Source organism: Notolepis coatsorum (genome assembly GCF_963971535.1).
Source record: "Notolepis coatsorum genome assembly, chromosome: 1".
In the NCBI taxonomy this organism is placed as follows: Eukaryota; Metazoa; Chordata; class Actinopteri; order Aulopiformes; family Paralepididae; genus Notolepis; species Notolepis coatsorum.
Window position 1 is genome coordinate 16,240,140 of NC_140165.1, and position 27,687 is coordinate 16,267,826.

General features: G+C 48.5%; 1 protein-coding gene across 1 annotated transcript; it reads left to right on the top strand.

Annotated features, from left to right (window-relative positions):
- LOC311242938 (coiled-coil domain-containing protein 80-like) lies at positions 1-27,687 on the top strand. The gene is made up of 7 exons (XM_084332002.1): positions 1-2,563; positions 14,438-14,594; positions 16,640-16,776; positions 18,580-18,731; positions 19,665-19,768; positions 24,811-24,894; positions 26,825-27,687. The coding sequence occupies exons 1-7, from the start codon at positions 635-637 to the stop codon at positions 27,115-27,117; spliced, it is 2,856 nt and encodes a 951-aa protein (XP_084188128.1). The 5' UTR covers positions 1-634; the 3' UTR covers positions 27,118-27,687.

Consider the following 27,687-nt stretch of genomic DNA (forward strand, 5'->3'; position numbering starts at 1 on the left):
CGGTCCTCGGAGGGGAAAGAGCGCAGATGGAGACTGTGGTCCCACAGCGTTGTTATAGGGGAAACAGCTAGACCCCTCCTCATCGACAACGTAGCCCGCCGTACGTCTAGGTAAGGAACCGTGCTTTCTCCAACGCTCGGAATACTCTTATCAAAACTATAGACGACGCGCCTGGAAGTTTGTTTTCTTGAGAGACAAAAAAACAAAAAACGAACTAACTACTGCATTGATATCTCTGGTTTGAGCTACAGGAATATACATTTGGATGGGAGCCAGCCGACCCCCCCTCTTTCCCCTTATTGTGGATTTATACAACAGCAATTTCCATCCAACTATGTCAAAGGATATTGTCAAACTGCTGATACATAGATGTAAAAGTTGATCAAGGTATGATTTTTACTTATTCCATGATGTACTCCTTTGAAGATTTCCCGTGTGGCTAATTTTAATGGACATTTAACGTACAAAGAAAGTATCATCATGCGCAGGACATTTCTGAAAGTAAAGCAAATCAAGAGTTGGTCACGGATCTTTGGGAACATTGAACATCAGGAATGACAGGTAATGCCTTTCTCAACTCATAAGTAACCTACTTTCATACAGTCAACTCTCACGTTTCTCGTGACATTCCAACATGAAGTGGACTCTGCAGCTGGCTGTGCCGTTGCTGCTGCTGCTGACGAATGGAGACGCTTATGAGAGAAGGCTCCACAGGAAGACGGCGTTCAGACAACCACCCGTTCAAGGTGGGATTTCTAACAAAACGCAACAAACACAACAGACGGACGGTGAAGATAGGTCTGATGGTTTAACCGCGAGACACGTAAGGGCTCCCCTTTTAGGCGTCTCTCAGGGGAACCCGCAGGGAAACCAGAGTCGAAAGGCGGGACCGAACAGGAGAGTGCCGCCGCACAGAAGAGGGCTCCAAACGAGGACCCCCATCGACCAGGGCGCCGCGCCCCAGGACAACGGGAACAAGCCGGACCCGGGAAGAGCTCCGTCCGGTCCCACCAGAACTCTCTCGGGCTCCGCCAGCTCCCTCAACGTCCTGGCCAGCTTCGCGGGGAAGAACCGCGTCCTCATCATCTCGACGCCGCACCAGGCGGAAGGCTACTACCGCCTGATGATGAGCCTGCTCACGGCGGACGTGTACTGCGAGATGGCGGAGCGCCACATGCACCAGATCGTCATGTTCCACCGGGAGGGCGAGGCCGGCGGGACGGTGCGCAGGGTGTCCAGCCAGGGGCAGATCACGGAGGAGCCCCTGGACCCGTCCCTCGTCCCCAGGCTGACGAACTTCCTCAAGCTGGAAGAGGACAAGTTCTCCATGGTGCTCCTGAGGAAGAACCTCCAGGTGGAGGAGAGGTACCCCTACCCGGTGAGGCTGGAGGCCCTGTACGAGGTGATGGACCTGACCCCCATGCGCAAGCTGGAGAAGGCCAGGCAGAGGGGCTTCGTGCAGAGATGCAAGGCGGCAGGGGTAGAAGGTCAGGTGGTCGATTCTCAAGGTGCCGTGACCACAGGCTCAGGGAGGAGGGGGACGGAACCAACGCAGACGGCTGCAGTTGTGACCACTCCCGCCACCAAGCAGACCACGACTACAACAAAACCAACCACAACTAGGAGGCCTACTACCACAACGAAAGCACCTACCACAACAACAACGAAAGCACCTACCACAACCACAACGAAAGCACCTACCACAACCACGCCACGAGCAACGACAACCACAACGCGAAGAACAACCACCACAAAACCTACTACAAAGAAACCAGCTATGACCACAACTACAAGAAAACCGACTACAACAACTACAAGAAAACCGACTACAACAACTACAAGAAAACCGACTACAACAACTACAAGAAAACCAACTACAACAACTACAAGAAAACCGACTACAACAACTACAAGAAAACCGACTACAACAACTACAAGAAAACCGACTACAACAACTACAGCAAAACCAACGACGACTACAACCACAACCAAACCAACCACAACTAAACCAACCACGAAAAGGACAACTACCACCACCACCACCACCAAATCCACAACTAGAGTCGTCCTTACGTCTACTGCTCCCACCACCATTTACCCCCAAACCACCCCTTGGGACCTCGGTGGACATAAAGAGCAATACCAAGACATAGCGGATGATAAACCCGGCCATGAAGTTAACCCTTTCACTGCCACAACGTCTGCTTCTGAGGACGCTTTGGGTGAAGATGAAGAGGAACCGGGAAGTGATCTCGACCGTGCGGACAAGAGGCTCACCGACGCCGAGGCGGAGCCGACTCCCTCCAGGAGAGGTAAAGTGAGAGACGACAACACAGAGGGCAGGAAAAGGGCAAACAAACCGACCAGAAAGAATAAATCAGAGAAGAAGAGGACAAAGGCGGCTAAAGGCGGTAATCCCAGCTTCCCTGGGAGAAAAAGTGGGAAGAAGGGCATCTTGTACCAAGAGAAGCACCACGGCGACGGGTCCTCTGCAAAACAACCGAACGCTGCCAATCCCCTGACAGCCTTCTTCGGCTCTTTTGAAAGAAGACGAAGGCTTCTTGTAAGTATACTCTCATTCAATGTGATATGGTGCTCATTGTATATAATGAATGAAATACTTATTTCTCCTAAAAATCTGTTTTTAATAGAACATTATATGGTGAGCCCTGATTGGTAGCCCAGAGATTTTGCCATCTCCAAAATGTTGATAATTGTATGTAATTGTGTATAATTGTACGATCGGATTGCTGATTGCTGATTGATGGACCGGGCCTTATACTCCCACCCCCTCCTCACCTGTTTGGTATACACCTGACCAAGACCTATTTAGGTCGAAATGTTGTGCGATTCAATTCACAATGGGAGCATTTATAATATACAGTGGGCGGATACCCTTCTTTGATGCAATTCACGTAAGTACTCCTCAGTTCTGTAAAGGACTATTTTTTTCTTGCCAGAGGCTTTAAAAACCACAGTATGAATTCATTTCTTTGATCCCTGTCGAACTGAGGCGTTTAGGGGTGTGTTAGATACATGCACTTATAGTGGAATTGTTTCTCCCCCCCCCCCCCAGCCTTGTTACCCCCCCCCCCCCACACACCTATCTATTGTTCTCCAACACTCTGTTTCTGTCTACCCCCCCCCCCCCCCCCCCCATGCAATAGCATAAAACTGCAGTGCCGCAGCCCTGGGGCCTGTCCTGTGCGTCGGGGGCCTGCCCTGTACTGTGCGGTGAATGAATGAATGAATAAAAACTTTATTTAACAGATTGCAGAATGGGTACAATACAGTACGGCTCAATACATACAATTGTTAAGGGGATGCAGACCTGAGAAAGACGTTTGTCTTGTTTCCATCAGGGTCCCCCTAGTAGGGTGCACTACTGCGCATGCGAGAAACAAAGTAAAGTAATTCTAATCTAGTCTAAGGGTTAAGTTTAGGCCCTCATCCAGAAGAGGTTAAGTTTAGAGTAACAGTCAGGGCTGGTAATCCAATTGATATTCAGTTTAAGATAAAAATTCTAGTCTATAGACAATTGGTTGCATTGAATGCTTTATTTGGTTACTCCTAATCCAATTGATATTCAGTTTAAGACAAAAATATTTTGGACATTAGGTCCTATTTTCCGTATGTTACTTTATGTTCCGTATGTTACTTTATGTTTCTAGTGTCCTATGTTACTTTGTTTCTCGCATGCACAGTAGTGCAGCGCACAGTACAGGCCCACAACGCACAGTACAGGCCTCTCCTATGTATGGGGCTGCGCCTGCGGCACTGCAGTTTTACCCTACTCCCCCCATGTCTACCCCCTCCTCCGCCTCCTAGCTCACCGTCCCCTCCCCCCATCCCTTTCCCACCTGGTCAGACCAAACCACATCCCCTTGTCTCATTTGTAATGTATAGGAATCCCATGTCTCTCAGGGAGCCCGTTATGAGGCCCTCCCTGGCCAGGTGTTGTGAAGGATCAGATTAAACCGAATATGTATATTTATTTATATATATATATTTAATTGTATTTGTATATCGTTTGATATCCCCTGTATATTCCTTGTACAATATGCATTGAATATCCCCGTTTCTACTAAACAGCCCATAATAGTTTCATTCTACCATTGGACGAGAACCTGGCGCCAGGTTGCCATACCCCTAGGTCCAAGTTCAATCGTGCCGCCTAACATGTCGTGGCAAACCCCCGGTTCTGCGCAGTAATATGTCGGGCGAAATACGAATGGTACTATTTGTTCATAGCGCATATATATATATGGCGCCAGTAAAGTAGAACTTTCTTTTAGTCCAGTTCTTTACCCTCCAACAGAGTGACAGACGCAAAAGCCTCCCCACGACGCACGTGCGGTGTAGTAAGGCCTACTTGGCCCAGAATAGGCATTGAGATATCGTGTAGATTAATAGTTGAACAGTCATAGTTTGGCACTGTACCGTCGAGTTGGACGTATTCTATTAAGCTAATAATAGTCTATTTATGTATGGTGCATCGTTCGGTTAGAGTTCTACAGTTATCAGTACCCCCATCGTTCCTGACGTTATCTGGACGCTTAACCAGGCTGGTCAGACCCCTAGTGGTGATTGCATCCGAGGAGCTCCGGGCCAAGAGCGACTGGACCTGTATATTGGATTACTCTACCCAGACGACGGCGAGCCTTCCACGGCTTGGATTATGCTTTGTGTGCTTTGATTATTCCATGGATAAAGGCCAACACTGCTGAGTGTTGGAATTACCCCCCGGAGAGGACTCCAGGTGAGACGGCGCTCTACACGTGAGGTCGCCTCACGTCTCTCCGTTGTGGACCGGCAGATACCGTTCCACAGAGGGTCCAGCTGTATTCGTCTGCGGCCCGAGGTTCTGTGGGCACCGTGTCCAAGACTTTGGATTCTCCCAAGACACCGTCGGCCAGATGGGATACCGCCAGCGGCTTCTCTAACCCCCCCCTCCTACTGTCTTACAACCAGCGGGACCCCCCCCCCCCCCCCTTAGTGTATCCAGCTATAATCATTTAAGTACCATCGCTATCGTTTTCCTAAATATTCCAGGTTGTATACTTACTCCCTGCGCAACCAGAGATTGGACATTCAATGTGGATTTACCTACGAATACTCATTTGCCATAAAAGTGCATATTCCATATTTCAAATCATAAATGTAATTAAGTGATCGTTGTATACACCCTTTGCTGTATTAAACCTTCGATTTGGTACATTTGTGTGGATTCGTTTCATCAGGTGGGAAAGTGTTCATCATACTTATATCTTGTACTGGGTGGCCAGAAGTTAAAGTACATGAGGTAGTGGTATTAAATATCATATCTAACAATACAGTCAGGGAATTGTACCCCTCAGTTACAATTGGTCCTTCGAGCCGGAGGGTAACTAGTGTAATATTAATATAGTGTTATTAATATCGAAATGGCCTATGATGAACACTCCACGAAACGATCCTCCTAACCTAGAACGCCCGCGGCGCAGACGACAGACACCTCAGTACTTAGAGGCTTACACTGTCAGTCAACTACCTAGCCTTCGACAAACGGTAAACGTGGTAAAAGTAGAAAGTAAAATTATGTCTGACCTTAACGAGCAGGTTTCCCCGACCACAGAGGCCATAGTAGGTCCTAATGTAACTGACCAAGCTCACGGTGGGGACCAGGAGGGAATTGACATGCCTTTACCCCCCGCCACTACTCAAGAAGTAGTCCCCGACAAGCCCCGGGAGGAAGACAACCCTACAGAGAGAGAACTCTGCACGGAAGAAGAGGAGGAGAGCGTCGAGGAACTAGAGCTCCAGGACTCCCCAACGAGTACCCCCAGGAGCGGCTCACGCAGGAGCGGCTCACCTCCACTACCGCCTTCCCCCAGCGAAGCGGAGAGGATACTACAACAGGCGTTCCTCGTCAGCCTGACAGCCTCTACCGAACACGATCGTCTCCAAGCACAGACGCTTAGCGAGCGCGAACAACTCCAAGCACAGACGCTTAGCGAGCGCGAACAACTCCAAGCGCAACAACGGAGCGAAGAAGAGCGCATACGCCTGGAGATGAGACGCATTCAGATGGAAGAGAATATGGCAAGAGACCGAGCAGACACCCAGCGTGCCGCTGCCGGTGCCCAAAGAGACGCAGAGCGCGAACTCGCTCTCATCCAGTGCGAAGCCGAGCGCGACAGGATACAAGCCGAGCGCGACAAGCAACAAGCGCAGCTAATGGAGCAGCTGATCAAAAGGACAACTCCCTCTCCCTCCGCCAGGGGTTCAAGGAACTCGTCGAGACAACAGTCAAGAGCAGCGTCACCGCAACGAGCAAGCGACCCTGAACTTGACCAACAGACCGAGTCTAGACCCCCCGCAGACCCCCTTCCCATACCGGTCCAAGCGAGACCCAGCTACAAGGAAGGAGCGGCATACACTGCGGAGAAGCTAAATAAACGATTACAGGATCTGGAAGATTTGATAGAGGAAGAAGAGGGAGAAGAGGAGAACCAAGCCCGACGACAGCACAGTACTCCACCGGACCAGGAGGTCCCATACAGTCCAGGCTATACCCCCGCGGCGCTGCGCTACAGACCCCCGACTCTATTCACGGGTGAGCACGACGCACGACCAGCCCCGAGGAACAGTACCTGGACCAGCGGGCCATGGTACCCTGCCAGTACCAGCCCACAGCGAGGCGCAAGAGGGGACTCGCCCAGGAGGTCTCTCCCCCAACGCTCGCCGATGTATCAGCCATCCACGGCGTCATACAACGTCACACCGTCATTCCCAGACTTCGCCTATGAGAGTCGAGCACAGTACACGGAGCTCCGGATGTGCTTAGAGACAATGATGGTGGATGTCGCTGATGAACGCCACAAGTATGCAATATTACTGAAGCACCTGAAAGTACCGCGAGCGCACAATATAGCGCTAGCCTATGCTACCTCTTCGACTCCATACACAGCGGCCCTTGCAGCGCTGGATCAGAGATATGGACGTATATGGGATTACGTAATCCAGGAGATAAGGCATATTGACTGCCTACCCCCAGCCACAGACAATCGCTCACTAGACGACCTGTCAATCAAAGTGCAGTCCCTGGTGGGGATGCTGGGAGCGCAACGGGAGAAGGGCATGCATGAGCTATACGCCAACTCTAACGTTGAGAGGATTTTGGAGAAGCTGCCACCCGCAAGACAGGAGCGCTTTAGGCGGCAGAGGGACTACCGAGATCCCGACGGCCCCGAGCCATCCCTCCTTGATCAGGCCGACTTCCTGGCGAGAGAGGTCAGCAGCTTACGACTGGACACCTTCGGGCGGAGCACGCCAAGCTCCAGAGAGGGACCCAGGAGAATAAATGATGGAAGAAGATCGGTGACTGTCATGCACCAATCAGAGTCAGTACTCTGCACCACGGAGCGGCACCAAGGCAAGTGTCATGTACATTGACCCCGCCAGCAGCAACGGAGCTCAAGTGCTCTTAAAGGTAGTCCGTGTGACATTGAGCTACTAAGATAAAGTCATGGACACTTACGCCGTCCTTGATGACGGGTCAGAGAAGACCCTTCTGCTCGCCTCCGCTGCGACCCAGCTGGGACTGCGGGGGAGCAAGAACGAAATGACGATTCGGACAATAAGAAGAGATTTAAAGACGATAAAGGGCGAGAATGTCTCCTTCACTATCGCAGCCAACGGGCAGCCAGAGCGACGGTACAAGATCACAAATGCTTTCACCAGCCAAGAAATAGGATTATCGCAGTACACCTACCCTGTCACCAAGTTGATGGATAAATATGTGCACCTGCGCCAATTACCTATCCCGCTCATAGACGGCGCTACCCCGACCCTGTTGATAGGCTCCGACCATGCAGAACTCATAGTCCCGATTGACCGGGTCCATACAGGCCCCCGAGGCTGTCCTGCAGCAGTCGAGACCCGCCTAGGATGGACATTACAAGGCCCCCTCGCTAAATCTCTCAACCGAACAGCAGCCACTAGCTGCTTCCACTCCAGAACGACAGAAGAAGACACCACTCTCCTGCAGCATGTCGAGAGGCTATGGACCCTAGAGACAATGCCCTTTAAGACCGAAAAGAAAGATATTCGCTCTAAAGAAGACATTTACGCCATCAACCTACTCGAGCAGGGGACAAAGAGAGTCACAGTCGGCGGAGTGATGAGATACGCAACTCCACTCCTGAGGCGAGAGGGAATGCCCACCTTTCACGCAAAGAAAGACGCCACGGAGCGCTATCTACTGAACACAGAGCGGCGCCTAGCCAAAGACCCCGCTCAAGAGAGTGTGTACCGAGCTGAGATTGAGAAGCTAATCACAGCGGGACACGTAACAAAGATTGACATTAAAGAGGCCGATCAGACGACCGAATCATGGTACGTGCCGCATCACAAGGTCCATCACAACGGCAAGGATCGCATTGTGTTTAACTGCAGCTACCAGATCGGATCCCAAAATCTGAATAAAGAGCTCTTGCCCGGCCCCACACTCGGCCCCTCCCTACTAGGCGTGCTACTGCGCTTCCGCCAGGACAAGGTGGCTATAAGCGGGGATATCAAAGGGATGTTCTTGCAGGTGAGACTAGTAGAGGAGGACAAGCCTCTGCTACGGTTCCTATGGAGAGAGAAGATCGGAGATGAGAACCCATCCATCTACCAGTGGGAAGTACTCCCCTTCGGAACCACATGCAGCCCGTGCTGTGCTACATTTGCACTACAGAAACACGTCACAGAGGACCCAGCAGCAGATGAAGAGGTCCAACACAGTGTGAAGAACAGTTTCTACGTGGACAACTGTTTACAAAGCGTCTCGACTCAAGAAGAAGCCGAGGCTCTCCTAATCAAGTTACGCGCCTCCCTAATCAAAGGCGGCTTTGATCTCAGGCAGTGGGCCAGCAGCGACCCGCACGTATTGCGCAGCCTCTCCTCCGCGGACAAGGCTGCCAGCAGCGAGACCTGGATGGCGACAATCCCAGGAGAAGCCCAAGAAATGACACTAGGACTAGTCTGGCGCTTCAAAACAGACTCGCTCCACTATAGACACAAACCCTTGGCTCCAGAGCAGGGAAGGTCGGCGGCGATACCGACCACCAGACGGAGTGTGTACAGAACACTCGCCAGACAATATGACCCGTTGGGATGTATTCTACCTTACACCACCAGGGCAAAGATGATTGTACGAGCACTATGGGACAAGGACCAGGGCTGGGACGACCCAATACCCGCACACCTTGCCTCAACATGGAGAGAGTGGGAGACGGAACTCCGCTCACTCCCAGGTGTCAATATACGCCGCAGCTACTTCCCATCCACAGTGAGGCCAGAGACATGCGAGATTGAGCTACACGTCTTCAGCGACGCCTCCGAAGTAGACTACGGATCGGTTGCCTATTTGCGTGCCCAAGAGATGGGAGGAGAGATACACACTGCTTTCATACTGGCCCGCTCAAGAATAGCCCCACGTAAGCAACAATCTATCCCACGTCTAGAGCTCTGCGCAGCCCTCGCAGGAGCGCATCTAGCCACGTTAATCCAACGTGAACTCACCATTCCGGTGCATAGAACAGTCTTGTGGTCAGATTCCACGACAGTACTCACATGGATCAAATCTGATTCATGCAGATACAAAGTCTTCGTGGGAGTCAGAGTCACCGAGATTCAAGAATTAACAGAAGAAGCAAGCTGGCGGTATGTGGACACCAAACACAACCCAGCTGACGTCATCACCCGGGGAATGTCCCTGGATGACCTAACCCGTCGCAACATCTACAGTGACGGACCAGCATTCCTCAAGCTCCCGGAAGGAGATTGGCCTACGCCCACCCCGAGGGAAGCAAGTAACGAGGAGGCTGAGAACAAGAAGCCTATGTTCTGTGGACTGAGCACTGTCGCCTCCACAGACCCCAACATAGATGACTGCATTACCCTAGAGAGTGCGCAACAAAGAACATTCCTGCGGCACCACCCAGAGATTCAGTCCACCACTGACATGTCAGCAGCTGACTACGAAGAAGCAGAACTTCTTCTACTACAACGAGCCCAGAGAGACTCGTTCCCCGATGAGCTAGACTGTCTACAGGGAGGAAACCCCGTCCCATCAGACAGCAGACTGATTCACCTGGCACCAGAGAGTGACGCACATAATCTCATCAGAGTGGGTGGTCGCCTGCGGAGAGCCCCCGATCTACCAGATGACATTAAGTACCCGATCGTCTTGAACAGCCGACACAAGGTCACAGAGCTGATCATAAAGAAATACGACGAGGATGTACACCACGCAGGAGCAGAGAGAGTCTTCGCGGAGATCAGACGTCGTTATTGGATATTGCAAGGGAGAGAAGCAGTACGGCGCTTCCAGCGAACCTGTCTAGACTGCCGTAAGTGGCGCGCGCAGCCCAGCATACCACGGATGGCTGACTTACCCCTCTGTCGCCTCCGAATTGGCGACAAGCCATTCCACTCAACAGGCATGGACTGCTTTGGCCCGTTGTATATAAAGAGAGGAAGAGGCACCGAGAAGCGGTGGGGTATTGTATTCAAATGCATGACCACCAGAGCGATACATATTGAGCTCCTTCCGACCATGAGCACAGACTCATTCCTTATGGCCTTCCGGAGATTCACATCACGGAAAGGAAAACCGTCTACATTGTTGTCTGATCACGGGACCAACTTCAAAGGCGGAGAAAGAGAGCTGAGAGAGAGAGCTTCCAAGCTATGGGCCCAGAACTTAAGACCCACCTCGCTCCAGCCCAGATTGACTTCCAGTTTAATCCCCCGAACGCACCCCACTTCGGTGGAACCTGGGAACGAGAAGTACGTTCTATAAAGACAGCCCTGTATGCCGTACTCGGAGCCCAGACTGTGGCAGAGGAAGTCCTAATGACAGTCCTCACGGAGATCGAGGGAGTATTGAACTCAAAGCCCCTCGGTTACGTCTCCAGTGATGTAGCAGATGTCGACCCAGTCACCCCCAACACACTCCTGATGGGGCGGCTGGACCCCGCGCTACCCCAGACAATGTACAGGCCCGAAGAAGCGAACGGCCGAAGAATGTGGAGGTACAGCCAAGTACTAGCTGACAAGTTTTGGAGCAGCTTCCTACTTCACTACCTACCGTCTCTACAGACCCGCCAGAAGTGGGTAAAAGAGAGAGACAATTTGACAGAAGGAACAGTCGTCATGATTATTGACCAGTCGCTACCCAGAGCTATGTGGCCGGCTGGCCGCGTAAGCAAAGTAATCACCGGTGCCGATGGCAAGGTCCGAGCAGCTGAAGTACTCGTCCAAGGGCGCACTTACACACGTCCCGTGGCGAGGCTAATAGAACTGCCCCGACTCCCAGATACTATCGATGATGACCATGACCCTATGACTTTGTGAGTTGACTGACCCTTACAGCGGACCTTGAGTGGTAGACAGTGCGGTTAATCTGTCTCTGCTTAGCTAATTAGGTGGGACTAATTAGGGGGCGGCTGTTGTGAAGGATCAGATTAAACCGAATATGTATATTTATTTATATATATATATTTAATTGTATTTGTATATCGTTTGATATCCCCTGTATATTCCTTGTACAATATGCATTGAATATCCCCGTTTCTACTAAACAGCCCATAATAGTTTCATTCTACCATTGGACGAGAACCTGGCGCCAGGTTGCCATACCCCTAGGTCCAAGTTCAATCGTGCCGCCTAACATGTCGTGGCAAACCCCCGGTTCCGCGCAGTAATATGTCGGGCGAAATACGAATGGTACTATTTGTTCATAGCTCATATATATATGGCGCCAGTAAAGTAGAACTTTCTTTTAGTCCAGTTCTTTACCCTCCAACAGAGTGACAGACGCAAAAGCCTCCCCACGATGCACGTGCGGTGTAGTAAGGCCTACTTGGCCCAGAATAGGCATTGAGATATCGTGTAGATTAATAGTTGAACAGTCATAGTTTGGCACTGTACCGTCGAGTTGGACGTATTCTATTAAGCTAATAATAGTCTATTTATGTATGGTGCATCGTTCGGTTAGAGTTCTACAGTTATCAGTACCCCCATCGTTCCTGACGTTATCTGGACGCTTAACCAGGCTGGTCAGACCCCTAGTGGTGATTGCATCCGAGGAGCTCCGGGCCAAGAGCGACTGGACCTGTATATTGGATTACTCTACCCAGACGACGGCGAGCCTTCCACGGCTTGGATTATGCTTTGTGTGCTTTGATTATTCCATGGATAAAGGCCAACACTGCTGAGTGTTGGAATTACCCCCCGGAGAGGACTCCAGGTGAGACGGCGCTCTACACGTGAGGTCGCCTCACGTCTCTCCGTTGTGGACCGGCAGATACCGTTCCACAGAGGGTCCAGCTGTATTCGTCTGCGGCCCGAGGTTCTGTGGGCACCGTGTCCAAGACTTTGGATTCTCCCAAGACACCGTCGGCCAGATGGGATACCGCCAGCGGCTTCTCTAACCCCCCCCTCCTACTGTCTTACAACCAGCGGGACCCCCCCCCCCCCCTTAGTGTATCCAGCTATAATCATTTAAGTACCATCGCTATCGTTTTCCTAAATATTCCAGGTTGTATACTTACTCCCTGCGCAACCAGAGATTGGACATTCAATGTTGATTTACCTACGAATACTCATTTGCCATAAAAGTGCATATTCCATATTTCAAATCATAAATGTAATTAAGTGATCGTTGTATACACCCTTTGCTGTATTAAACCTTCGATTTGGTACATTTGTGTGGATTCGTTTCATCAGGTGGGAAAGTGTTCATCATACTTATATCTTGTACTGGGTGGCCAGAAGTTAAAGTACATGAGGTAGTGGTATTAAATATCATATCTAACAATACAGTCAGGGAATTGTACGCCTCAGTTACACCAGGGTTTTCGCTGGGTCTGTCAAGCTCCTGGGTTGTAAGCTAAATAAACCTGTTTTAACTAAGTCTATATTTGACTGAGTAGCCTACATCTTTGATCCTGGTAAATTCCTCCACACACTTGACCTATCTAAAACCCGCCCCCTTTTCTCGATCCTCCAATAATGTGTTTCCAATGTGGTTTTTATTCCTTTGAAGACTTCACTTGTTGTGATATACGTGATTCCACGTACCGGTATGCTTGAATGACCTCACATATTGGCTTCACATACTGGATTATTACATTAGGTCTATTGACAAGCTTTGTATATATAAAGATGTTAGAGATTATTACTTTAAAGGAACTCGCCGATATTTTGGGAAATTAGCTTGCCGTCTTCTCCAGAGAGAGGCAAGAAGATAGATACCCGTTTCCTCTCTGTGCGTTCAGTAGAAAGCTATCTGGCTGGGGCGGTTAGGTGGCGTAGCGGAGATTGCGTTCGTCACCAACCCCAGGGCTGTGAGCTGGATTCGCCTGTTCGAATCCAGCTCACAGCTCCGGGGTTGTCACCAGCTTGGCTGGCCGTTCACACTAACACAATTGGCTGTATTAGAGGGTGGGAGAAGCTGGCGGGGTGGGTCCGGGTCGTTGTAAACAGCGACTCCTACAGTTCGGTCGGGGCGCCTGCTAAGCGCGGATAGGACCTGAGAGGGATAGTGTGATCCTCCCACACGCTACGCCCTCTCAATGAGAATCCGCGCTGCCAGGTGAAAAGAAGCGGTGATTGGCTGGACGTGTGTCGGAGGAAGCACGTGGTAGCCTCCACTCTCCCAGATGATCTGACTGTGGGGGGTAAGTGCGCAGCGACCAGGAAGGGATTGGGAATTGGCATACGACTAACATTGGGATGGGAGAAAATCGGAGGAAAATGGAGGGGGAAAAAGATCAAAAAAAAAAGAAAAGCTATCTGGCTGCACGTTAGCCTAGCTTAGCACAATGAATGGAAGCGGACAGTGCCGGTTAGCCTAGGCATTGTCCAACTAACACCTCTGCCGAAGGCTAACCGGCACTGTCCACTTCCATTCATTGTGCTAAGCTAATAATAGAGCTAGCTTTAATGATGCTTCAGACTCTCTGGGGCTGCAGCAGGCGTAGGGGTAGCTCTGTTGATGAGCTTTACAAAGCTCTATAATGAACCGCTGCAGATTCTGAAAACGCGTCCTGACTAATTATTGCAAGTTTGCGTTGTGTTTTCGAAGTCTCCTTTTGAATCGGTAATGGTGCCTTCTTCTGTGGTTTTCTGGGAAAGCTCGACAAACGCTCTGTGTTGCCACCAATAAAACTCATTACTATCATCGTTTGTCGACTGGAGGATTTGAAAGGAGACTTCGGAGAGAAAAGGGTCATTTTAAGTATGATCGGAGCAAAGACCTTCTGTAGTCATTCTACTTGAACAGGAAGATCTCCAGAGCTCAATACACCTACATTGTATAGGTGAAATTGTGTTAATTTGAGCTCTAACAACTACGTTTTCGTGTCACCTTTTCACATACCTATGTCCCTCTGCTACTTTTCTGTAGGTCATAACGACTCCAAGTGAGGATAATCGCATGTACACGCAGCAGAGAGATGAGTACTTGGAGAACGTGTGTGAAATGGCCCTCCGCAAGGTGTCTATCGTCATCATCTTTGGCTCCTGGACCAACGGCTCTATGAAGATAGATCACTATCAGCTCGGTCAGTCGTCACGCATCAATGCTTTGTTTCAATATCAGATCATTTCTCCACCCTGCTAAGAATGGTGTGACACACCTTAAGGTTTTGGTCACACACCAGTGGTTTAGTTTAGTTTAGTTTATTTGACAATTATTCAAATACATTTACATGTTACAACAAGTCATGCATCCTAAAATGATCAAGGATAGCACAAAAAAGTCACAGACTTATTTCCATTGTGGTCCTTGGTCTCAGCAGCACATAGTATTTACATAAACTTGTATTACACATAATTATCATCAGCCTACAGTATATTGCTAAAAATTAAATAGAAAAGTAAAATACAACATTATTAATAAAATATGTACAAAATGTACAGACACACTAAAACTACACTACATTAAAACTGGAACCTTCCTGAGTTACTCTGGGACCTTTTCTAGGAGCCATTTCCTAACGTTCACCTTGAAACTATACAGGTTCAAGCCCTGTTTGATGGCCAAAGGCAACTCATTCCATGGTGGAAAGAAACTAGTATTTTTAGTAGTAGTCTACAATGATTTTTACTCAACTGTACTTAAGTACAATTTCAAGTACCTTACTTATATTGTATTTGTATTGTATTTTCATTTCAGGGAACTTTGTACTTTTACTACATTTTACCTACATTTCAAAGGGAATATTGTAGCTTCTACTCCACTACATTTGTATGAACCCATCAGTTATTAGTTACTTACTTAGATTTGAGCATAGGAAACATGGCAAACATTGATAAAAAATAATATGCTTTCAAATCTGGAGCCTGATTGAACGCTCCCCAAGCACTGGAATACACAAATGTCATATAGAATGTGTAAATTATTGTACTTTTGATACTGGAGTTCATGCAAAATCAAATAATTCCTCTACTTTTACTTAACCTGTTAAGCTGTTGGGGGGACCCTGCTGTCCTCGTCATACATCGATCAATACAGACCGTATTAATTAATGTTGTAAATAAGGTAATGTATAGGCCTGATATTCTATATACAAATTGCATTATAATTCAAATTGCATGTGTCCGGATGTCAAAATTCAGTACTGTATCCACAAAAAAACATGTAAATCATCGCCACTTCATTCATTTGCTTAGATCTTTTAGATCTTAGATGTTAGCATGGTGTTATTCACCGTCAAAGATGCAAAGAAAAATGATAATTTATATTCATTACAATTTACTCAAGCATTGTAACAGCAGACACAATATTACTGACACTGGGAATACATTCCCTAAGGGCCCGCGTCCACCTGGATCACAAAAACACTGATAGTGCGCCGGCAGCGCTGGCATGAAGCGCATCTTGTAGATGACAGAAAGAAATCTACAGCCATCCTTTTATCGTTTTTTCATGCCGCGGTTTTGCACATATTATAGCATATTTTAATAACTTTATTGTATATTAATTATATATATAGTTATTGCCTGACACCACAGTTCGCCCTTTGCTTTTTATTAGCTTTTTAGTAGTGTATTCGTGTAGTTATTATTATTAGTGTATTTGTGTTTTGTCGCGAATCTCAATGTGGGAGACAGCCAAGACAGGCAGGCAGCTCCGGTGTCAGGTTACAAACAGAGTGGTAGATATGAATGGCTGTGATTGGTTGTCTGAAAATGAGCTCAGCGCATCGCTCTTAAAAGTTAAGAAAGTTTCAACATTCGGCCGCACAAAAAAGCTGAAAAAATAAGCCGACTGCAGCGCACTTTCTATAGGCGGCGCATGCGGCCGCATACGCTCTCTCCCCATTGGGATCCATTGAAAAAAGACGCGTGCGGTCATAAATATGAGGCAGGTGGACGCGAGCCCTAAGGGTCCACAGATGTCCCTAGATACCAAGAACATGCACATTGACCTTGTAGAAGTGGAGCAATCTTCAACTTACATGGGCATGTACTTTTAGGAAGATTTTCTGAAAATATGGCTGCAGCTTAACAGGTTAAGTAGAATCTTGAATGGAGGACTTTTACTTACTAGAATACTATTTTAAGTAAAGGAACCATGTACTTCTTCCACCGTTGCCGCTTATAGAGCAGGACCAGGCTTTGAAAGGTGTTCCGAAGGAGGACCTCACAGACCAGCCGCTCATCAAAGCGCTGAGGAAGGAGCTGGGAATGACGTTCAACGACTACTACATGGTGTTGACGGACTTTGACATGAAAGTTAAGGTTAGTGTCTCTAGTTAAAGGAACACGTTAACGTGATGGGAAATGCTCTTAAACCAATCCACACATAAAAACGTATCATTGGATATGGTCTGGCGACGAGGGGACATTCCAGAATTGGACCCTGAGTTTGACTGGGATGAGATTTGGACTAATGTTACATTAGCCTCCCGCAACCCTTAATCACCAGCAAATACATTTAAATTATATTCATAGGACGTATCTCACACCTAGGAAGCTGTATGCTATGGGACTAGTGGCCGACTCTCGGTGCACTTTGTGCTCTCTGAAGGCCACTGGCACTTATATGCACATGTTTTGGGATTGCCCTCCAGTAGCTTGTTTTTGGAAATCCATAACAACTAAACGTTCAAACATATGTAACCTGACAATCCCATTGACAGCAGCAGCACTACTCCTAAATGATATATCGCTGCTACCAGCATCCATACAACAAAAAATAATCATTCTGGCGGGCGTTACTGCAGCCAAGAAGCTGATAGCCATGAGGTGGAAACAACCTGACACTGCTGGATGTCATGTATATGGAAATATCTACTGCACGTGTGATTAGGGTTGGACAGGCCGGCATTGAACTTTGGGTCTCAGCGGCTGAGAAAGTTAAAGCCACAATCTAGCGGCGGAGCGGGGTGGTGTCTTTTGTGGTGTCTGTGATAATATAATTTGTTTTTATTTTTATGTTCTGTATTTATTATTTTTGTTATTTCTATTGTCATTTCTATTGTTATTATTGTTATTGTTATTATTGTCCTGTGAAGTCCTGTTTATTATTATTATATTGTGTGTTGTCATATTTTATGTTTCATGTAAAAGAAAAGAAAGAAAATAAAAAAGATTTGATAAAATAAATAAACATTATGGGAAATGCACTTACTGTCTTCTCCAGAGAAGAAAATAGGCCCAACCTGAGCCTGACATGAGCCGCAAAATTGGCCACTGTGTGAATATGGTCCATAGAGTGTACTGTACAGTACACATCTGTTGACATAGATAGGTCATGTGCAGTATAGGGCTTGGGAAGCTGGTGTCACATTTCTGGGGCAAACTGCTATTTGTAGTGGATCACTCTGTTTAGTATAGTTTAGGTATAGCAAATTCTGAATACAAATGAATGTCAGTGATCCACCAAATATGGTGACCGGCGTCCATAGCAACGCATAGCAACAACCAGTCTTAATTTCTTACTAGGGGTCGGGCGATTAATCAAACTTCGATTTAAATTGCGATTTTGTCTTCCCGTGATCATGGCAACGAGATCATCAAGATAAAACGGTTATTGTGCTGAATGCTGCGTTCCTCTCTTTTTGTCTTGTGTTGTAAACGCAGTACACCCTTCCTTCGCAGAAGTGCGCTCCGCCCCTCCCCCCCCCAAAACCCAAACAGTCGTTTCAGCTGGTGTTGAGAGGGAGGAGGGAGCCACGGCGTGCTTCACCAGTTATTTTGAAACGTCTTTGGTAACTCGTATAATATGATGACAGAAAGGCAGCCTTTGGTCGAGAAGAAAGGTCAAACAAAATTCAGTCGTCATGTTTAATAATCGTGATTTCAATATCAATTAAAATAATAGTTATTATGATTTTTGCCATAATCGAGCAGCCCTACTTCACCCCCACTTCCCGAGCCCTATATAGGCCTAAAAAAGTTACAGTTTATTACAGAATAAGTTACGGTCTTATTCTTAGTCTTTCTTTCAAGGCGTCCCTTGTGTTGGAATCCCTGATGTTTTCTTCACGAATGTCTGCCTGGTTTTGTTTCTTCTGTGTTCTTATTCCGTCGCCCTCGCAGCAAGAGTACGAGGTGCCCATCGCCATGAAGGCTGTGATCGACTACATCGACACGTTCCCCTCGCGCATCACCGAGATGGAGCAGCAGAAGAAACGTGGCTTGACGTGCAACAAAGAAGACAAGTCCAGGTCACTAGAAAACTTCCTCTCAAGGTAACGGAATGTAGCCGCAAATGATGTTGTGCACGCGGCAATCGGAACGTTGCGACAGGTAAAAAGAGCTGTAAGTGGTATTCTGTTAGAATAATAGCTCTACCTGCTGTCGGCCATCACTGATATGAAATACGAACACAAAATAAATGTTCTGGTATCCCGTTCCCACAAGAACTAGTTTTAAGCAAATATTTGCCTGAAACAAGTCAAATAATCTGCCACTGCAGTGAGCAAATCTGATTTCTTGAAATAAGTACAAATATCTAGTCCATGAATATCTCTCTCCTGATTGGATCAAATGGGAACGGGATACCAGAAAAAAAATTCTGTTTACTGCAGAGTGAAGGGACTGGGAGACCCATGTTACTGACCAGACTAGACCTATGATGGCTGTCATAACGTAACACTTATTTTAACCTAAAAAGTACTGCTTACAGCACCTTTAAATCACGGTTAAATTATACTTGTAATGGAAAACCACGGTCACTGAATAAAACCTTACCACTGCTACAACAACTGCTGTAACTACTTTATCATCAGGTAGTAATGAGGTTGAGGATCTACTCCTCTGTGCTCTTGCAGCAATTTATTAAAGGAACACGCCAACATTTTGGGAAATTAGCTTACCGTCTTCTCCAGAGAGAGAGACAAGAAGATGGATACCAGTCTCCTCTCTGTGCGTTCAATAGAAAGCTATCTGTCTGCAAGTTAGCCTAGCTTAGCACAATGAATGGAAGCGGACAGTGCCGGTTAGCCTTCGGGAGAGGTGCTAGTTGGACAATGCCTAGGCTAACCGGCACTGTCCGCTTCCATTCAAAAATTCATTGAGACCTGCCCTCATTCAGATGTCTTTCTCAGTAACCCACTATCACTCTTTTTGATTTATATTTTCTTCTTTTCTTTTTTTTTTAAACATCGCATCGTGACGACAAGATTCCGCTGGAGACGTCGGATATTTGTCATCTCGTCCCCCGACGACGAGGAGTGGGCTTATCAGCAGCAGCTGTACAGCCTGAGCAGCCAGGCCTGCAATCTGGGTGAGCTCACGGTGTTAGAGGGCGGGGTCTGGAGAACCTGGGTGAGCTCACGTGTTAGAGGGGGGGGGGGGGGTCTGGAGAACCTGGGTGAGCTCACGGTGTTAGAGGGGGGGGGGGGGGGTCTGGAGAACCTGGGTGAGCTCACGGTGTTAGAGGGGGGGGGGGGGGGGGGGGGGGGTCTGGAGAACCCAATCTGGGTGAGCTCACGGTGTTAGAGGGGGGGGTCTGGAGAACCCAATCTGGGTGAGCTCACGGTGTTAGAGGGGGGGGTCTGGAGAACCCAATCTGGGTGAGCTCACGGTGTTAGAGGGGGGGGTCTGGAGAACCCAATCTGGGTGAGCTCACGGTGTTAGAGGGGGGGGGTCTGGAGAACCCAATCTGGGTGAGCTCACGGTGTTAGAGGGGGGGGTCTGGAGAACCCAATCTGGGTGAGCTCACGGTGTTAGAGGGGGGGGTCTGGAGAACCCAATCTGGGTGAGCTCACGGTGTTAGAGGGGGGGGTCTGGAGAACCCAATCTGGGTGAGCTCACGGTGTTAGAGGGGGGGGTCTGGAGAACCCAATCTGGGTGAGCTCACGGTGTTAGAGGGGGGGGTCTGGAGAACCCAATCTGGGTGAGCTCACGGTGTTAGAGGGGGGGGTCTGGAGAACCCAATCTGGGTGAGCTCACGGTGTTAGAGGGGGGGGGGTCTGGAGAACCCAAGAGCAGAACACATGGCACAGGAGAACGAGGCGGGTTAGGGTCAGAGAATGACAAGGTAGGCAGGTATAGTCAATTGCTGGAGTGAGAGAAGACAGGCGGGTGTGTCCATGCGGTCCCGGGATAGTGCAGGCTGATGGGGTCCGAAGGTGGGGGTGCAGGCCGGAGGGGTGAGATCCTACACACAGGAGAACAAGGGTCAATACGACGCAGAGTACTGAGCACACAGATAACACAAGGAGTAACACAGTAATTGTGTATCAGGTAACTAGAGGTCCAGAGAAGGGTCCTACTACCAACGCAGGTGAAAACAACACTCGGACCAGGAGCGGCAGGTGTGTAGGCTTCTTATCCTGGCTCCGTGATGATGCGATGGTTCTCAGGGGTGCAGGCCTCTTATCCTGGCTCCGTGATGATGCGATGGTTCTCAGGGGTGTAGGCCTCTTATCCTGGCTCCGTGATGATGCGATGGTTCTCAGGGGTGCAGGCCTCTTATCCCGGCTCCGTGATGATGCGATGGTTCTCAGGTGTGTAGGCCTCTTATCCCGGCTCCGTGATGATGCGATGGTTCTCAGGGGTGCAGGCCTCTTATCCTGGCTCCGTGCTGATGTGATGGTTCTCAGGGGTGCAGGCCTCTTATCCTGGCTCCGTGCTGATGCGATGGTTCTCAGGGGTGCAGGCCTCTTATCCTGGCTCCGTGCTGATGTGATGGTTCTCAGGGGTGCAGGCCTCTTATCCCGGCTCCGTGATGACGTGAGGGTTCTCAGGGGTGCAGGCCTCTTATCCCGGCTCCGTGATGATGCGATGGTTCTCAGGTGTGTAGGCCGGCCCAGGTAGGCAGGCTGAGGGTGAAGCGGGAACATGGAGAGACCCATATAAGGTAGTGGAGACCTGCTGACAGACAGGGGAGAGAGAGGCCCTGGCTGTGGCTGTAACACACGGTGCCGTCTCAGATCCTTCGCGGGCCGCTAGACGCTTCACGGTGACTCCACACGCACACAGGAACCCCTGGAGCATTTTCTTTTTAAGAGACCTTTCACTACCAACTACCAAAGGGTTAACCCTTTCACTGCAACAATACAGAAGGTTAACCCTTTCACTGCCACACGACCTTCTGTGGTGTGGTAGTGAAAGGGTTAACATGTAACAGACACAACACGATACATTAATGATAATGATAACAAATACAATAAGACATAACGAATTAAATTAAATTAATTATAATAACATACATTAAAAAACAATGACATTGGGATCACAAGACAGGGAGAATATATACAAATAAAATTAAATAATAATAATAAAATGATATTGCTAAAAGACATTTCTTCCCCCAATCCCACCCCCCACCCCAGGACCTCTCAGGACCGAACACCCCAATCTCGCTTTGCTGCTAGATCATGGACTTTACTCTCCCAGCTGCCGATGCCCACATACTAATGTTGGATTCCTTCACTCCAATTACTCGAGCTGTGGAGATCTCTAAATAAATTACATCTAAGAATGTTAAGGCCCAATTAATTATTGTAAGCTTGTCAGGTTGTTTCCATCTTACAGCTGAACCCCTGGAGCATTTGTCTTGGCAGTGTCAGGTCCAGTTGCTAAGGTGTTTGGTATACAGTACGAACCCCCCCCTTCCCCCTTACATTTGGAAGAATGTTATCTGGGAGCAAACCCAGCCGTCAATGCTCCTGTCAGTTGTCAGTAGTAATGTATTGTTAGGGATGGGTACCTTTCACATTTGAACCGATACCGGTACCGGTACCGGTACCTGTGAATCGATACCGGTACCCAACGGTACCTTTTTTCGGTACTTTAGTCTCAAGAAATTTTATTTATGACCTCAGTCATAAAAAAGAAAAATCCAAACTTCAAATAACTACAATTTCGACAGTTTTCGGCTTGTCATTGCTCCGACTGCTTTGTTGCTGAATCAAGTCAAATCCTAGGTAAGCATATATTGTGCGTGTGAACGTTGACATGAAAAGAAAAAAGTAAAAAAAAAAAAAAAAAGTAAAAAAAAAAATAATAATAAAAAAATATTTTTTTTATTTTTTTTTTATTATTTTTTTATTTTTTTTTTCGGTTTCTCACTTGATTCGATACTCGGTAGTACCGACGTGTTTCGGTTCGGTGCCTCAAAAGTACCGAATTCGGTACCCATCCCATTTGTTCCCCTGTGTGTTTTGTCGGATCCAAAAGAAATCCATTGCAATATTGATCGAATTTACCCACACGTTAAGCCTCTCACTGCCACACTACAGAAGGTTAACCCTTACAGACGTCTTTAGTGTGATAGTAAAGGGTTAACCTTCTGTAGTGTGGCAGTGAAAGGGTTAACCTGCTGTCATGTGGCAGTGAAAGGGTTAACCTTCTGTATGTATTGTCGCAGTGAAAGGGTTAACCGCTTGGTAGTGCAGCAGTGAAAGGGTTATGGCTCTCTTCCATCACGGCGAGAGGTCTGATGTTGATTTAAAGGTCTGCCGTGCATTAGTTGGTCATTATATTAAATTCCTTCTCAGTGTTAGCTTTCCCCATCGCTGTAAAATAGCTGGAATCCACAGCATGGAAAATGCATTTACGTCCCGTCACTCACCGAATGTGTACCACTCGAGATATTATGCGCCGTGGACCAAGAAGCCGCCGGAGGAACATGATCTGCCGCGCGTGAGATCTGTGGGAGAGTGAGAGTGAGAAGAGCGCCTCGGAAAATGACTTGCGTTCCAAACCACAGACGACCACAAACTACGTAACAAAAGAGCATCGCTGTCTAAACAGTGAATAATTTGCGGCCTTTTAGCTGAAACATGCCTGGATTTGTTTCTTTGTTCCCCAGAGGAGTGAGAGAGAGAGAGAGAGAGAGAGAGAGAGGGGGGGGGGAGAGGGATAGAGAGAGAGAGAGGGGGGGAGAGAGAAAGAGAGAGAGGGGGGCGAGAGGGAGCGAGAGAGAGAGAGAGAGAGATAGAGGGGGGGAGAGGGATAGAGAGAGAGAGAGGGGGGGGAGAGAGAAAGAGAGAGAGAGAGAGGGGGGCGAGAGGGAGCGAGAGAGAGAGAGAGATAGAGAGGGGGAGAGGGATAGAGAGAGAGAGAGGGGGAGAGAGAAAGAGAGAGAGAGAGGGGGGCGAGAGGGAGCGAGAGAGAGAGAGAAAGAGAGAGAGGGGGGAGAGAGAGAGAGAGGGGGGGGGGAGCGAGAGAGATAGAGGGGCGGGAGAGGGATAGAGAGAGAGAGAGAGAGAGAGAGAGAGGGGGGGAGAGAGAAAGAGAGAGAGAGAGAGGGGGGCGAGAGGGAGCGAGAGAGAAAGAGAGAGAGGGATAGAGAGAGAGAGGGGGGGGGGAGAGAGAGAAAGAGAGAGGGGGGGGAGAGGGAGAGAGAGAAAGAGAACAAGAGATAGAGAGAGGGGGGTGGGGAGGGAGAGAGAGAAAGAGAACAAGAGATAGAGAGAGGGGGGTGGGGAGGGAGAGAGAGAGAAGGGGATAGGGAGAAAGAGAGAAAGAGAACAAGAGATAGAGAGGGGGGGGTGAGGAGGGAGAGAGAGAGAGAGAGAAAGAGAACAAGAGATAGAGAGAGGGGGGGGAGGGAGAGAGAGAAGGGGAGAGAGAGAAAGAGAACAAGAGATAGAGAGAGGGGGGGGCGTGGGGAGGGAGAGAGAGAGAACAAGAGATAGAGAGAGAGGGGGGGGTGGGGAGGGAGAGAGGGAGAGAGAAAGAGAACAAGAGATAGAGAGAGAGGGGGGGGAGAGAGAAAGACCACTCAAGGGCTCGGAGGTTGAGATAGAGGTCTCTTGAGATTCGGCAGAATGTTTGGTATTTGCTTTCCTGCGTGTTCGCGAAGATAAAATGGGTTTAACTGCTCGTGTTGCTCTGGGCCTGATGAGAACCAGGCTGTTCCCAGCGGGCGAGAGGGGGACACCCCGCTCTCGTTTACAATCACCGCTTTTCCACGGTCGGCGGCGTCTCCAGGATGGCATCCATAAAGGGGCCGGGATGAACGGCCAGAGATTGGAAACAGTCACAATGTCGAGGGGAAAAGGGGGGAAGGAACACTCCACGTCATCTGGCTCCTGCGCCGCCTCTCCGCACAGGTTTCAGTCGAGCGGAACCCGTCTTGGCGTATATATGTCGGATGATGGTTACATTCCCTATTTTACAGGGGTTCCGACTTCTCTGAGAGGCCACCCTTTAAACGCGTAACACCATATCCGTGTCCTCAGCAGCGCAGACGTCGTGTGTATCTCGAAATTAAAAGCTCTGGACAGATAGACGTACTGTTGTCTGTCCAAAGCTTTAGTTAGGGTGGATTGATTGTGCTAATACTTAGGGATGTGCTATCTGGTTTGCGTCTAGGTCTTCGCCACATGTCTGTGTTGAAGCTGGTCGGGAAGGATGCGGAATACACGGGCGGAGTCCTGGAGCTTTATCCAATCAACGGTAAGAGTTGCCCGCTATCTTCAATGGACCTATCTCAAGCCCCCCCCCCCCCCCCCCCCCACCCTGTCCTCGATCCTCCTATCACAACCGTCGCTTCGGGAAGCAACAGTTGCGATTGGAGGAGCAAGAAAAGAGGGCGGGTTTGAGATTCACCTTTGATTGGTGGAGGAGTTCTGACCTCTGAATGAGATTTGTGAGGTTGAAGGACAGTACACTTTCTAAGAAATGATTTAACTTAGGCCCTATGTAAACATGGTCTGGCATGATGTTGACTACTAGGCCATCATATCACTGATTGTTTTTATATTGAGAAACCTTTCACCAGGATCCAAGACAATCCCGTGGAGCAGCCATGATACTTTCCCAAAATAGGTATTATAATCAGATGTTTATTCATATGTTCTACTGAGTAAATTGTCACAAACCACACATTGTATCAAATGTTATGTCTTTCATAGGCCAGTTACACATCTAACTTAGATGGGCAACTTAGCACAAGGCCTATGGAACTCATTATAATGTTTCATACGGTGTGTGGTTTGCAACCATTTCCTCAGTGGAACTTATCAGCACACATCTGATTATACTGTGAGCTTCCTGTTTTGGAGAAGGTTATTAAAGGCTACAACACGGGCGGCTGGGTGGCACAGCGGACATTGTGCTCGTCACCAACGCAAGAGACACCGGGTTCGAATCCGGCTGTCGGCGTTGCCTCCGGCTTGGGCCGGCCGTCATACTAACTCAATTGGCAGAGTTAGCGGGTGGGAAGTCGAAGGGTGGTAGTCTGGTCGTTGTGGACAGCGACTCCTACAGGTCGGTCAGGGCGCCTGCACAGTAAAGTCAGGAAAATGGCGGGGGCAGTGTGAGCCTCCTACACGTTACTCCTCACCAAATGAGACTCCGCGCTGGCAGGTGAAAAAGATGTGACTGGCTGCCTCCACATGTATCGGAGGGGACATGTGATGCAAGGCTTCTATCCTCCCTACAACCGGCCAGTGGGGCGCATATGCGAGCAACGATCAGGACAGGGGAGGGAGAATTGGCACGAGAGGTAATTTGGGATGGGGAGAAGAATCACAGAAAAAATAGGAGAAAAAGGTAGATCAAAAAAATAAATAAAGGCTACAACACTAAGTTGCCCCATTGGAGTGGATTGGAGCCTGGTGAGAGGATGCAGCACTAAAGTGAAATGATGGCTTGTACTTGTCAACATCCTGCCAGACAATGTTTGAAAAAAAAAATAATAATAGCGCGGCTGGGTAGCGCAGTGGACTAAGCACTCGCCTACCACCGCAGAGACTCTGGGATGGAATCCAGCTGTCAGCGGTACCTCCTGCTTGGTCAGTCGTCCCTACTAACACAATAGGTGGTGTTAGCGGGTGGGAAGCCGGTGGGGGTGTGTGTGTCCTGGTCGTTGTAAAGTGCGACTCCTACTGGTCGGTCAGGGTGCCTGTTCAGCAGGGAGGGGATCTGGGGTAAATAGCGTGAACCTCTGCACACGTGTTACATTCCCCCTTTGAAACTCCTCGCTGTCAGGTGAAAAGAAGCGGCTGGCGACTCCACATGGCTGGGTTAATCGCAGAGACGAATCGCATGCATGCATCGCATGCGTGCCGATTAATGACCTCTGAGCAGGTCCTAAATTATTATTTATTATTATGTATCGGAGGAGGCATGTGGTAGTTCTACACCCTCCCCAGGCCGACAGTGGGGCAACGACCAGGAAGGGAATTGGCATAACGACTACATTGGGATGGGTGAAAAAATACAGAAAGCCCAAAAATAAATAGAAATGTTTAAATTAAAATAATAATAATAATAATAATAAAAAAAAAAAAAATAGTGAACCCATCCTTTAAATGTTCAAGTAGCTAAATAGCATTGTTTACCTTTGTCTACCTGACACCCCACCCCCCACCCTCATCCACAGGGAGCGCCACGGTCGAACGGGAGGACCTCTCCGCCTCGTTGGTTCGAGACATCAGGAACTACTTCCAGGTCAGTCCCGAGTACTTCTCCATGCTCCTGGTGGGCAAAGACGGCAACGTGAAGTCCTGGTACCCGTCCCCCATGTGGTCCATGGCCACCATCTACGACCTGCTGGACTCCATGCAGCTCCGCAGGCAGGAGATGGCCATCCAGCAGTCCCTGGGCATGCGTTGCCCCGACGACCACGACGAACAAGACCCGGATGGATACCATCACCGTGGATACGGTTACTAAGGTGGATGGGGATGATGATGATGATGATGATGATGATGATGATGATGATGAGTTCTTTCTTGGGTTTAAACCCACGTAAAACCCTTTCACTACCACACTACCGAAGGGTTAACCCTTTCACTGCAACAATACAGAAGGTTAACCCCTTTCACTGCCACATGACAAAGGGTTAACCCTTTCACAACCGTCTGTAGTGTGATAGCGAAAGGGTTAACCTTCTGTAGTGTTGGTAGTGAAAGGGTTAAGGGGAAAGGTTTGGTATATAATGAAAGATTTTCTGTGTTTGACTCACTGTCCGGCACCCTTTTTAAAAGCTTGACTATTACAGAAACAAATAATGTCCTTTGCCTTTTGAATGGAGGGTTTTGGAGGCGAGCTATGTCGATATTGCATGTCCTACGATGTCAAGTTGTACCGTTGTACTATAGCTGTCGATTCGATTCGATTTTGTACCGTGTGAATAGTTTTGCAGGATGACTATTTTGAATATATAGCCATTGTTGTTTTTTGTTGTCTTTTGCATCACTGACTTGTCCTTCCTGATGATGTCAAATAAATCAAAACATTTTA

What these genes read in the sequence shown, in the direction of transcription:
- LOC311242938 (XM_084332002.1), top strand. Translation starts at nt 635, where the DNA reads ATGAAGTGGACTCTGCAGCTGGCTGTGCCGTTGCTGCTGCTGCTGACG. An exon ending in GATAGATCACTATCAGCTCG is followed by an intron (nt 14,595 to 16,639) that starts GTCAGTCGTCAC and finishes TGCCGCTTATAG; the next exon opens with AGCAGGACCAGGCTTTGAAA. An exon ending in CTAGAAAACTTCCTCTCAAG is followed by an intron (nt 18,732 to 19,664) that starts GTAACGGAATGT and finishes CGTGACGACAAG; the next exon opens with ATTCCGCTGGAGACGTCGGA.